The sequence below is a fragment of the Anomaloglossus baeobatrachus genome, chromosome 8, assembly GCF_048569485.1.
Source record: "Anomaloglossus baeobatrachus isolate aAnoBae1 chromosome 8, aAnoBae1.hap1, whole genome shotgun sequence".
Lineage (NCBI taxonomy): Eukaryota > Metazoa > Chordata > Amphibia > Anura > Aromobatidae > Anomaloglossus > Anomaloglossus baeobatrachus.
In genome coordinates this window covers 86,127,031-86,140,441 of record NC_134360.1, presented here as the reverse complement: position 1 = coordinate 86,140,441, position 13,411 = coordinate 86,127,031, and the positions used below count along the sequence as shown (strand labels likewise).

General features: G+C 50.6%; 2 protein-coding genes across 3 annotated transcripts in view; one reads left to right on the top strand and one right to left on the bottom strand.

Moving 5' to 3' along the window:
* DESI1 (desumoylating isopeptidase 1) overlaps positions 1 to 7,151 on the bottom strand; it is a 39,720-nt gene extending 32,569 nt beyond the window's left edge. The window contains exons 1-3 of the mRNA XM_075321867.1: positions 6,873 to 7,151; positions 6,661 to 6,682; positions 3,351 to 3,420 (exon numbers count right to left, since the gene is read on the bottom strand). Of these exons, the coding sequence (XP_075177982.1) occupies positions 3,351 to 3,420; positions 6,661 to 6,682; positions 6,873 to 6,963 (183 nt within the window). The 5' untranslated portion in view covers positions 6,964 to 7,151. The remainder of the gene's footprint in view (positions 1 to 3,350; positions 3,421 to 6,660; positions 6,683 to 6,872) is intronic.
* Positions 6,892 to 13,411, top strand: part of XRCC6 (X-ray repair cross complementing 6) — an 84,622-nt gene continuing 78,102 nt past the window's right edge. The window contains exon 1 of one of the 2 annotated variants that reach the window (XM_075321865.1): positions 6,892 to 7,344. Coding sequence is in view for 1 of the 2 variants with exons in the window: in XM_075321864.1 (XP_075177979.1) it covers positions 8,978 to 9,046 (69 nt within the window). In the remaining variant the exon portion in view is untranslated. Of the gene's footprint in view, positions 7,345 to 8,782; positions 9,047 to 13,411 lie in introns of those variants that run through there. The other variant, XM_075321864.1, reaches the window with a different exon arrangement.

Here is a 13,411-nt window from a genome sequence, read left to right as displayed (position 1 = left end):
AGGCGCACTTCACTAGGTAAGTGAATGGGTAAGTATCCTGTTCGTGACGCCAGAAGAGTTGATGTGTACCGCCCCGGGCTTGGCTGCAACCGAGCAGCTCGGATCGGGGCTCGCTGGTGGGTGGCTCCAGCGTCTCCGGGGGCCCCGTGGTCCACTTCGATCTGAAAGGGGGACTGGCGCTTTTTTAGGGGGGACGTAGGTGTACGGCCAGAGCCGTGTTTGAGTTCGTGACGCCACCCAAAGGATGTGGTGAAGGTAGGCACCACTGCTGCAGTTACGGGGCACCCGGGGGAGATTGTGATGCAGCAAGTTGTTAACCCCTCCGTGGGCAGGGATGGTGGCCCCGGGACCCGTTGGGGGAGCTTTGGCGGTGCAGGGAGATGGGCGGCCGGGGGGCACTGGTGTACTCACTATTGGAATGAAACACTCGAGTCTCTGGTAAACCAAGATGATGGTGGTCGGTGCCCGCAGCCGGCTGCAGTCTGGTCCCCCACCCGGTTGGTGGTCTCTGCCTTTTTCCTGCACCGTGTTGTGTATCTGTGGAATGCCTGCGCTTCAGTGATGGTAGTCCGTTCCCCGGCTTCGTGGATGTCGGGAGAGCCCTTTTGCCCACAGACGCTGGCCCGTGGGATCTCTCTGCCTGTGCGGTGGCTTTCTATCTCCCTCGTTGGGCTGTTGTCTTCAGTTGGGACTTTGGGTGGGAAAGGACTTATAGTCCAGACCGCAATCAGTTAATTAACTCGGTCCAGTGGTTTCTGGACCTCGTTTCAGGGTCTGAGTACCCCCCTTTGTGCTCCAGTTTTCGAGTCAGTTCCTCGGGTCGGTACCGGCGGGCCACTACCCTGTCCCAGTCCACCACGGTTCCACCGAGCCGTCTTCCCGGCTCCTGCAGGCTGAGGCCACCGCTTGCCTCTTAGCCAAAGGTGCCCGGGCTCCAACCCCGTAACCTGTCAGTCTGTCACAGGCCTGTCACACAGGCCTGACCTCCTCTACTCAACTCTCAAACTGATCTGACTGTGTTTCCTGCCTCAGGCTCTCTGAACTCCTTGGTGGGCGTGCCAACTGCCTGGCTCCGCCCCCTGGTGTGTCCATCCAGCACTGAGAGAGGTGATTAAGGTTTAATGGTTGGCGGATGACAACTTTTTAGGGGACTGGTGTTGTGCTGGGCCCTATCTGTGACTACCTGGCTAGTCCAGGGCGTCACATATATATCCCCAGTGATGTCTGTACTCTTTAGTGATATTTATGCCCTCCAGCTTCCCTAGTGATGTATATTCCTCCCAGCCCTCCCCAGTCATGTATATGCCCTCAATGTCTACTGCGAGGGCTATGTTCCCCAGCCCTCCCCAGTGATGTATATTCCTCCCAGCCCTCCCCAGAGATGTATATTCCTCCCAGCCCTCCCCAGTGATGTATATTCCTCCCAGCCCTCCCCAGTGATGTATATTCCTCCCAGCCCTCCCCAGTGATGTATATTCCTCCCAGCCCTCCCCAGTGATGTATATTCCTCCCAGCCCTCCCCAGTGATGTATATTCCTCCCAGCCCTTCCCAGTGATGTATATTCCTCCCAGCCCTCCCCAGTGATGTATATTCCTCCCAGCCCTCCCCAGTGATGTATATTCCTCCCAGCCCTCCCCAGTGATGTATATTCCTCCCAGCCCTCCCCAGTGATGTATATTCCTCCCGGCCCTCCCCAGTGATGTATATTCCTCCCAGCCCTCCCCAGTGATGTATATTCCTCCCAGCCCTCCCCATGTGATGTATATTCCTCCCAGCCCTGCCCCTGTGATGTATATTCCTCCCAGCCCTGCCCCTGTGATGTATATTCCTCCAAGCCCTGCCCCTGTGATGTATATTCCTCCCAGCCCTCCCCAGTGATGTATATTCCTCCCAGCCCTGCCCCTGTGATGTATATTCCTCCCAGCCCTGCCCCTGTGATGTATATTCCTCCAAGCCCTGCCCCTGTGATGTATATTCCTCCCAGCCCTCCCCAGTGATGTATATTCCTCCCAGCCCTCCCCAGTGATGCACTGTATATTCCTCCCAGCCCTCCCCAGTGATGTATATTCTTTCCAGCCCTCCCTTGTGATGTATATTCCTCCCAGCCCTCCCCTGTGATGTATATGTCTTCAATTTCTATTGTGATGTATATGCCCTCAGCAGTCCCATCCGACAAACCTGGTAAAGCAGTTGTGAGAAGCAACAAGATCAATATCGTCTAATATCACAGCCGCACCAAAAACAAGAAGCTCCAGCTGCCACAGTGAGTTAATTGTTTTACTAAATATAGCAGGGTAAATTTCAAGTTGATAATTTTGTGTGGCCCCTGAATGATGGTAGAAATTTCCAAATGGCCCCCGGAAGAAAAAAAAAATTCCCGCCCCTGACCTAGGGTGTACATTTCCTTTTTTATGATTTAGGCTGGTTTCACACTACGTTTATTTAACATCCGTCCATAACGTTTTTTTAGCGGAAAAGCGGATCCAGTGCAAATGCGTTTTCATTTCAATGCATTTGCAATGGACTCGCGTTAACATCCGTTCACCTGCGTTTGCGTGCGTTATAGTGAGGATCCAGCGACTTGCAGTTTTTTAACATGTTTCAAAAACGCTACTTGTAGCGTTTTTGAGCTGCGTCCAAATACTGCAAATTGCTGGATCCTGACTAAACAGCACGCGAACGCAGGTGAACGCTGGCGTGCTGATAGACAGGATCCTGCTTTTGTACTGAGCATGCCCAGAAAGTACTGAGCATGCCCAGAACCAGTCTCGCGTGATCTGTCTCTCTCTCTCCTCCTCCCTCCCTCCCTCACCCTCTCTCTCTCTCTCTCTCTATGTCTTTCCCCCTTCCTCCCCTTCCTCTCTCTCCCACCTGAGAGCTGCGGACACTCGTAACCAAGGTAAATATCGGGTAACCACTTCTCTTAGTTACCCGATGTTTACGTTGGTAACGTGTGCAGGCAGCCGGCTCCTAGCAGCTGCAGACACTCGTAACCAAGATAAATATCGGGTATCCAAGGCTGATGTTTACCTTGGTTACCAGCGTCTGCAGCTGTCAGAAGCCTCCTCCCAGTCTAGCTCCCCTCACTCCCGATCACATGACTCCAATGCCCGCCCCTAAACATCCAGTGCAGGATCCTGCAAAATAACATATGCGTTTGCATACGTTATTTGCTGTAAAAGCAGGATCCGTATTTCCGCTAAAATAACGTTAAGGACGGATGTTAAATAAACGTAGTGTGAAACTAGCCTTACATAATCACTGCAACGTTAAAAAAAAGAAACCAACCAAAAAAACAAGACAATTATGACTTTTCACCAATTATTAAAACTTTTCAGTCAGCCCTTACCGGCACACAACTAGTGATGCCGCCTCCACCATAGAAGAATTCCTCTTTAAATACAATAACAGAGGTGTGCCTGAAAAACAAAAGCAACAATTATCCATGGCCTGTAGTGCGGAGTGACGTCTCAATTTTCCCTCAGTTTAAACTCTTTACGATGACTTGTACAACTTTCAGTTTCTGTGTACAACTTCCTGGATGACTATAGCTGCAAAGTCATGATCGGCCTCCTCTTCCAACACTAAGAAGTGCTCCCCCTGCTGGACACTGCGCTCACAGCAGGGAAGTGGATTTCATGATAGTTCTTCATAGGTCATCAAAAATAAATAAATAAAATGGACCTTTATTTTGTAAATAGAATGAACATGAATAATACATTCCCGCAGCCCCTCATTCACGACCAGTGGCCTGTCTGCAGTGTATGTGCCGGGGGTCCTGGGCTAGGGGGCCGCCATCTCTGAGGATAATCACCTCTTCTTATTGTCTTCACTTATACCTGGGGAAGGGTACAGTGCCCAAAATGTTGCTGGATTGTGGCAAATTAATAATCTGCAGTGTCAGAGTTTGGATCTGGGAATACACTCGAGAATGATGGCTGGCTTTCAGGCATAACCTGTGTCATTTGCAGACATGTTCTATACTTCTTGAGTCTTTATTATTTTTTTTACTTTTTTTTTTCCATTGTAAATATACTTTGCAATGAAATCTATGACCAGGGATTTACTGCGATGGGATTTTATACACCTATTCCTTCCCTGTCTGTACAGGAGCTCTCCTTCCTCCCCCTACATTCTCCATAGATGTTAATGGGAGCTGTAATCTGATTCTTCAGTGAGCCTGCGGTCTGTTTTGCTTTAGCTGAGACCGTTTTCATATTTATTTTTATTCACAGTACCTTTCCACATGTATATTTTGGATCAAGCCCCTGTCACTTTTACAAGCACCTCCAATGTTCTTTTACATGTTGGAAAATGGATTGTGACTTGAAGGGACTGATCAAGAGATGAAAAATAGCCAGTTTTACTCTTATTTTATTCCCACTGCTCCAGATTTTTTTTAAAGGGAAGCTGTCACCAGGTTTTTCCCTTATAACCTGCGGCCACCATCAGTGGGCTCTTATATACAGGATTCCAGAATACCTGGTGACAGGTTCCTTTTATATCCACCATACTGTTCCAGAGATATGGGCTATTATACTTGGTGCTAAGGTGTATGGTCCTTGCAGGAGGTGTGGCTCACAGGATCCTCAGGGGCGTGTCTGACAGGATCCTCAGGGGCAGGCTATAGGCTGCTCTGCAATGTTTTCCTCTGTGAGCCAGACCCCCTGGGTGTAGCCTACAAAAAGTAAGACAAGATAAAGAGCCCAGATCTTTGGATCTGTATGGGGAACAGCAAGGATAAATATGAGGAAAAATTGGCCACTTTTCACCTGGTGAGATGTCCTCTTTAAATGGGTAGATCCTGCGGTTTACCTGACATCTGCCACCTACTGCACCACATAGCACCTGGCAGAGTAGCGGGGTCATGTCTCAGCTTATCTGTATTACACCTGGCACCGCCGGTATTCCCACAGGATCTGGCAGCAGCACAAGCAGGATGGGGGGGGCAGCAGTACCACCACAGGCAGGAAGGGGGGGCAGCAGCACCAAAGGCAGGATGGGGGAGCAGCACCAAAGGCAGGATGGGGGGGGGGGCAGCAGCACCAAAGGCAGGATGGGGGGCGGGCAGCAGCACCAAAGGCAGGATGGGGGGGGGGGGGCGGGCAGCAGCACCAAAGGCAGGATGGGGGGGGAGGCGGGCAGCAGCACCAAAGGCAGGATGGGGGGGGGGGGGCGGGCAGCAGCACCACAGGCAGGATGGGGGGGGGGGCGGGCAGCAGCACCAAAGGCAGGAATGGAGGGGGGGGGGCAGCAGCACCAAAGGCAGGAATGGAGGGGGGGGGCAGCAGCACAGGCAGGATGAGGGGCGGCAGCACAGGCAGGATGAATGGCGGCAGCACAGGCAGGATGAGGGGCGGCAGCACAGGCAGGATGAGGGGCGGCAGCACAGGCAGGATGAGGGGCGGCAGCACAGGCAGGATGAGGGGCGGCAGCACAGGCAGGATGAGGGGCGGCAGCACAGGCAGGATGAGGGGCGGCAGCACAGGCAGGATGAGGGGCGGCAGCACAGGCAGGATGAGGGGCGGCAGCACAGGCAGGATGAGGGGCGGCAGCACAGGTAGGATGAGGGGCGGCAGCACAGGTAGGATGAGGGGCGGCAGCACAGGTAGGATGAGGGGCAGCAGCACAGGTAGGATGAGGGGCAGCAGCACAGGTAGGATGAGGGGCAGCACAGGCAGGATGAGGGGCAGCACAGGCAGGATGAGGGGCAGCACAGGCAGGATGAGGGGCAGCACAGGCAGGATGAGGGGCAGCAGCACAGGCAGGATGAGGGGCAGAAGCACAGGCAGGATGAGGGGCAGCACAGGCAGGATGAGGGGCAGCACAGGCAGGATGAGGGGCAGCACAGGCAGGATGAGGGGCAGCACAGGCAGGATGAGGGGCAGCACAGGCAGGATGAGGGGCAGCAGCACAGGCAGGATGAGGGGCAGAAGCACAGGCAGGATGAGGGGCAGCACAGGCAGGATGAGGGGCAGCACAGGCAGGATGAGGGGCAGCAGCACAGGTAGGATGAGGGGCAGCACAGGCAGGATGAGGGGCAGCACAGGCAGGATGAGGGGCAGCACAGGCAGGATGAGGGGCAGCACAGGCAGGATGAGGGGCAGCAGCACAGGTAGGATGAGGGGCAGCAGCACTGGCAGGATGAGGGGCAGCAGCACTGGCAGGATGAGGGGCAGCACAGGCAGGATGAGGGGCAGCACAGGCAGGATGAGGGGCAGCACAGGCAGGATGAGGGGCAGAACAGGCAGGATGAGGGGCAGCACAGGCAGGATGAGGGGCAGCACAGGCAGGATGAGGGGCAGCACAGGCAGGATGAGGGGCAGCAGCACAGGTAGGATGAGGGGCAGCAGCACTGGCAGGATGAGGGGCAGCAGCACTGGCAGGATGAGGGGCAGCACAGGCAGGATGAGGGGCAGCACAGGCAGGATGAGGGGCAGCACAGGCAGGATGAGGGGCAGCACAGGCAGGATGAGGGGCAGCACAGGCAGGATGAGGGGCAGCACAGGCAGGATGAGGGGCAGCACAGGCAGGATGAGGGGCAGCACAGGCAGGATGAGGGGCAGCACATGGGGCACACACCAGATACATCTATGTAGTGACAGTGAACAGGCTGGCAGTCAGCAGAGCCGGAGCCATACAGAGAGGAGGACACTTACCAGATCCCTTCCAGCTGTTTACCTAGAAGAAGGAGAACACACGGTCAGTGATCGGCTATATCGCTCCCTGATTTCTAGGCTTGCCCGCACCTGACTGACCAGCAGGTGGCAGCACCGAGCAGCACGACCAGCAGTCAGCGCTCATCACATCACCTGTCCCCGGAGAAATCCATCCATGACATATACAGGCGCCATGCCCCCGCACTACTTACCGAGCATGACCGGGCTGAGCCGGCGAGCCAGGCCCCGCGACAGGTCGTACACGTAGAGCTGCACAGGCTGGGGGCTGCCGGTATCTTCCATGGTATCTCTGCAAATCCTCACTGTCACCGCGGGCCGGGTACACCGTCTGACAGCCCGGTACCACAGGGCGAGCTTACTCTGTGCGAGACACGCCCACTGCGGTGAGCACAGCCAATCACAAAGGCTAGCAAGAATGCCACAGCACGCAAACCGGAGGATGCCGAACACTTTCCTGTAGGACACGCCTATTTGCTATGTCACGACCAATCAGGAAGGCGATGTGTCAGGAGCCAAACATGCTGATGCATCATACCACGCCCCTTGTTAATCGTACCACGCCCCCTGGTGCTGTCGCGGGGTAATGACGTGTCTGCTGGAAGTTATTGAGTTCGTTCAGGAAGAGACACGTCCGCGTACAGGAGGTGTTGTGTCCTCTCCGAGGTACCGTACCCGGGACCGAGTCTCTGTTATCTGGGAGCGGCTGGTGCTGTCACCGCTGCTCGGGCTCCTGTGCGCGGATAACTGTGTAATGTGACAGAACGGAGCGGCCAGTGCTGCAGGGACATGGGGCGATCTGCGGCTCGTGTGTTCATAGTGGCTGGGCGGACAGAGCACAATGGCGGGAGTAATCCGTTACAGCGGATCCTGTAGAGATCCGACAGCAAAATAGTTCTGCAGACACAACTTTTATGACTGTTTTGAATGAACTGATTTCAGGTGGATCCGTTTTTTTTTTAATAACATTGGAGTCTATGGATAACGGATCCGTTAACAGATTGCTATTTATCTTCTATTTAAGGCTAGGTTCACATTTCCGTTGTTTAGGATCAGTCACAATCCGCGGCTCGGATAAACAACGCAATCCGTTTGGCAGATTCCGTTGCTTCCCATAGACTTGTATGAGCGGCGGATTGTGACTGATGACGCTGCGTTGCATCCGCTGCGCATCAGTTGTTTACTGACTGACCGTCGGGCAGGACGGACGCAGCATGCAAAGTTTTTTGTTGCGGCAAAAAAAAATGCACCCCTCAGGATTCTGTTGGAATCCGTCAGGAGTCATACTGCAAGTCTATGGTGTAGGATTCCGTTATCCTGCGTCATGCAACGGATTCCAGTGCAGAAATCCATCACGTTTTACTGAGCATGCCCAGCAGAACGTCCAAAATCATGTAAAATCAGTTCCTCTCTTCCCCTCACCCCCTCCCCATGCAGGTTTTAGGCTATGTTCCCACGTGTGTGCGCTCTGCACCGCAGCGTAACGTCACTGCATGTACGCTTCAGAGCGCAACTGAAAAGCTCCGTTCTGAAGCTTCGGTGACTGCAGAATTCGTGCGTTCTTGATGCTGCCTCTGCCATAGACAGAGCGGGGGCTGCATGCAAAGCGCATAAAAGAAGTGACATGTTGCTTTTTAGAACGCAGCGCTTCAGCAGTAGCCAAATCGCTGCGTTCTAATACGCCACGTGGGCATAGATTAGGCACAATCTTCAGATTGTGCTGGGGACGCAGGACGCATGCAGGTACGCTGCGGTGCAGATCGCAGCGTAACTGCATGAAAATACGCCACATGGGCACATAGCCTTAAACTGAAATTATTGGCTTTTCAGAGTGATCAGCTGATTGTTCTCTCTCATCAGAATCCACTTTCTCATGACAAGAAATTCCATTTTTTGTCACCCGTTGTACAAAGCATCAGTCAGAAGCGTTAAGCAACGCAGGTGACTAATGCCAAAAAACCCCGGAAATGTGAGCATAGCCTAAAACGGAGTCTGTAAGAAAAAAATGGATCCATTGCAAATGAAAGAAAACGGATCTCCATAGACTCCCATGTTAAAAAAAAAAAAAAAAAAATCTGAGCTCCATCAGAAAGCAGTTATTAGATGGTCAAATAAAATGGTTTGCACAATGGATTGCTGCTGGATCCGTCCTAACAGACGATTACTGGACGTGAGCTGAGCCTATGGGTACAGAAATAAAGAGGCTAATGAGAATCCTCCATATGAAAGGACGTACCGAGACTGAGCAAAAGGAATGTAACACACTGCACCAAAAGTATACAGCGCAGGGTTCCTCAATATGTTAGAGGTGGAATGGACGTGGACTATATATAGATTACACCGGAGTGAGCACTTCCCATATGAACAGGTGTATATTATATTCACTGTACCACTTAGGTGGGGAATGAATGTGAACTATATGTAGATAATAGGGAAATGCACATATACCCCATATAACCAGGTGTATATTTTATTCCCTGTGCTTGTTAGGTGGGGATTGAACATGGAATATATGTAGATTACAGGAGAATGAACATATATCTCATATAAACAGGTGTATATTATATTCCCTGTACTTAGGTGGGGAATGAACGTAAAATATATGTAGATAATAGGGAAATGCACATATATCCCATATAAACAAGTAAATATATTTCCTGTGTTTGTTAGGTGGGGAATGAATGTGAAATATATGTAGATAATAGGGAAATGAACATATATCCCATATAACCAGGTGTATATTATATTCCTTGTGCTTGTCAGGTGGGCAATGAACACAGACTATATGTCGATTACAGGGGAATGAGCACATATTAAATATAAAGAGGTGTATTTGGGAATGTACATGAAATATGTGCAAATTATAGAGAAATGAACATAAATTCCATATAAACAGATGCATATTCCCTGTGCTTAGATGGGGAATGAACATAGAGTATATGCAATATACTGTATATGGGATATGTGTTTCTTTCCCTCTAACCTGCGCATAATTCATCTTCAATCCCCACCTAACAAATGGGATATGTGTTCATTCCTCTGTAATCTACATATATTCCATGTTAATTCCTCACCCAACAAGCACAGGGAATATAATTTTCACCTGTTTATATGGAACATGTGGTGATTTCCCTGTAATCTGTATATTGTATAATCAATGTTCATTCCATGGCTAAGATGTCCAGGAAACCTCTTATACCTCTGTATATTTTACACCAATAAATTATGTTCATTTTTTCTGTACATCCGCTATATGAACAATGTGCAGATTACAGAGGAAAGGGTGGAAACACATCTATGCGAGTAAAATCGGTCCGACTGGACTGAAAAAAACTCGGCTGATTTTAGTTCACGTTAGGTGCGAGTGCAACGCAAGTGCGATGCTATTTCTGAATAAATTAATGATTTTACTAGCGTGTGTAATGCGTGTGTAATGCGTATTTTTTACTATGTCATCTGCCATTCAGCGCTGTTACATGGCCGCTGACAGCAGACACAGACAGCCATGTAGCAGAGCTGAATGGCAGATGACAGCAAACCTACAGACAGAGCCGCACAATCAGAATGAACTCGGGTGAACTTCACCCGACTTCATTGTCATGCTGTGGCTCTGTCTGTGCCGCGTCCTGATTAGCGGTCACCAGTGAAGGGCTCACCGGTGACCACTAATCCCCCGAGTGACTGAAGTTAGCAGCCCTCTCTCATACTCACCGATCCCCGGCGCCGCGCTGCACGGCATTCACACTGCTCCGGCGGCTTTTACTATTTTGAAAAAGCCGGCCGCTCATTAAACAATCTCGTATTCCCTGGTTTCCCCGCCCACAGGCGCCTATGATTGGTTGCAGTGAGACACACCCCCACGCTTAGTGACAGGTGTCTCACTGCAACCAATCACAGCAGCCGGTGGGCGGGTCTATACTGTGCAGTGAAATAAATAATTAAAAAAAATGGCGTGCGGTCCTCCCCAATTTTAATACCAGCCAGGTAAAGCCATACGGCTGAAGGCTGGTATTCTCAGGATGGGGAGCTCCACGTTATGGGGAGCCCCCCAGCCTAACAATATCAGTCAGCAGCCGCCCAGAATTGCCGCATACATTATATGCGACAGTTCTGGGACTGTACCCGGCTCTTCCCGATTTGCCCTGGTGCGTTGGCAAATCAGGGTAATAAGGAGTTAATGGCAGCCCATAGCTGCCAATAAATCCTGGATTAATCATGTCAGGCGTCTACGAGACACCCTCCATGATTAATCTGTAAGTTACAGTAAATAAACACACACACACATGAAAAAAATCATTTATTAGAAATAAAAAACACAAACAAATTCCCTCATCACCAATTTAATCAGCCCCAAAAAGCCCTCCATGTCCGGCGTAATCCACGGACCTCCAGCGTCGCTTCCAGCTTTGCTGCATGGAGGTGACCGGAGCTGCAGCAGACACCGCCGCTCCTGTCACCTCCAAGCAGCAACTGAGGTGAGTAGCGCGATCAGCTGAGCTGTCACTGAGGTTACCCGCTGTCACTGGATCCAGCGGTGGCCGTGATTAACCTCAGTGACACCTCAGCAGATCGCGCTACTCACCTCAGTTGCTGCTTGGAGGTGACAGGAGCGGCGGTGTCTGCTGCAGCTCCGGTCACCTCCATGCAGCAAAGCTGGAAGCGACGCTGGAACATCCAGGATTACGCCGGACATGGAGGGCTTTTTCGGGCTTATTAAATTGGTAATGAGGGAATTTGTTTGTGTTTTTTAATTCTAATAAATGATTTTTTCGGGTGTGTGTGTTTATTTACTGAAACTTACAGATTAATCATGGAGGGTGTCTCATAGACGCCTGACATGATTAATCTAGGATTTAGTGGCAGCTATGGGCTGCCATTAACTCCTTATTACCCCGATTTGCCAATGCACCAGGGTAAATCGGGAAGAGCCGGGTACAGTCCCAGAACTGTCGCATCTAATGTATGCGGCAATTCTGGGCGGCTGCTGACTGATATTGTTAGGCTGGGGGGCTCCCCATAACGTGGAGCTCCCCATCCTGAGAATACCAGCCTTCAGCCGTATGGCTTTACCTGGCTGGTATTAAAATTGGGGGGGACCGCACGCCATTTTTTTAAATTATTTATTTATTTATTTCACTGCACAGTATAGACCCGCCCACCGGCTGCTGTGATTGGGTGCAGTGAGACACCTGTCACTCAGCGTGGAGGCGTGTCTCACTGCAACCAATCATAGGCGCCTGTGGGCGGGGAAAGCAGGGAATACGAAATTGTTTAATAAGCGGCCGGCTTTTTCACAATAGTAAAAGCCGCCGGAGCAGTGAGAAAGCCGTGCAGCGCCGCGCCGGTGATTGGTGAGTATGAGAGAGGAGGGGAAAATGACCAACAGACTGTGAGAGAGGGACAGACAGACAGAGAGACCGACAGAGAGAGAATAGAGACCGAGAGGGAGAGACCGACTGACAGAGAATAGTGATTGACAGACATTGTGAGACATCACTCGTTTCCAGTGTTTTAGGAAACATGCGAGAAATGTATTTAGAAAATCGGATGTCACTAGGATGGTGTGAATGCCGTCCCGTGACATCCGATTATTTACACGCTCCCATAGACTTGCATTGGAGAGACTCGCAGTAGAAACTCGCAAAAAAGCAGCATGCTGCGATTTTTTTCTCGGTCCGATTTGGACTGAGAAAAAAATCGCAGATGAGAGCTGAATCATTCACTAACATGTGTCCGATTCCAATGCGAGATTTTCTCGCATTGCTCTACTGCGAGAAACTCGCAAGTGAGAAGCAGCCCAAAGGACACACCGGGTGTACTGTATATTGTATTCACTGAGCATAGTAGGTGGGGAATGAACATAGAATGCGTGCTGAATATACATGAAAGGACACGTATCACGTGCATTGCTGGTGGAGATTTTGGACTCCAGTTCATGCAATGGTTTGCTTTTGTTCTTATTGGAATGTGCACATTGTAGATTCAGATTGACGGCAGCAAAACCTCAAAGGAACATATGGAAACGAGTAAAAAAAACGTATGAAACAAACGAGGAAGTGTGGTACATCTTATACTCCTCCTTTTACTCTGATAACATCTTTACACCCATCAGGTATGACTCGTCAATCGTTCATGTGTGGAATCACTGACATCAGAAAGGTCTTGTGACCATGGGACGTGCTCTGCAGAGGCAGTGTTGGTGCACAGTTCCATGCAACCATTCTAAGGCAGAATATGGCAATATCCATTCAACTAAGTAACAAAAAACAACACTCCATTACTTTAATACATGAAGATCCATCATTCTGGAAAATTCTTAGAATTTTAAAGGTATCCTTAAAGGAAACCTGTCAGGTCATGTATGTGCTCTAACCTACAAACAGGGTGATGTGTGCCTAGCCATCCCTGTGTTGTAATACTGTGTAATGTGCATGTATAAAATGTGTTTTATTACTTATGTGTACCCTATGTAAATGAGGAGGGTCTCTAGCCCCATGGGCGTCGCATCACCCTGTGGGCGTGATACCATGGATTTATTTGAGCGAAGTGACCATCGCTACTTGAGATCTCGCGATACGTACTTACCATTTTCGCAGCCTTGTTATCCGGTTGCTTGCTTCTCATCTTCAGAAGCGCTCGGCACATGACCGGAACCACAGGAGTCTTCTGAGCATGCGCAGAGCGTGTCTGAAGACGAGAAGCAAGCACCCGGACATCAAGGCTGCTGGAATGG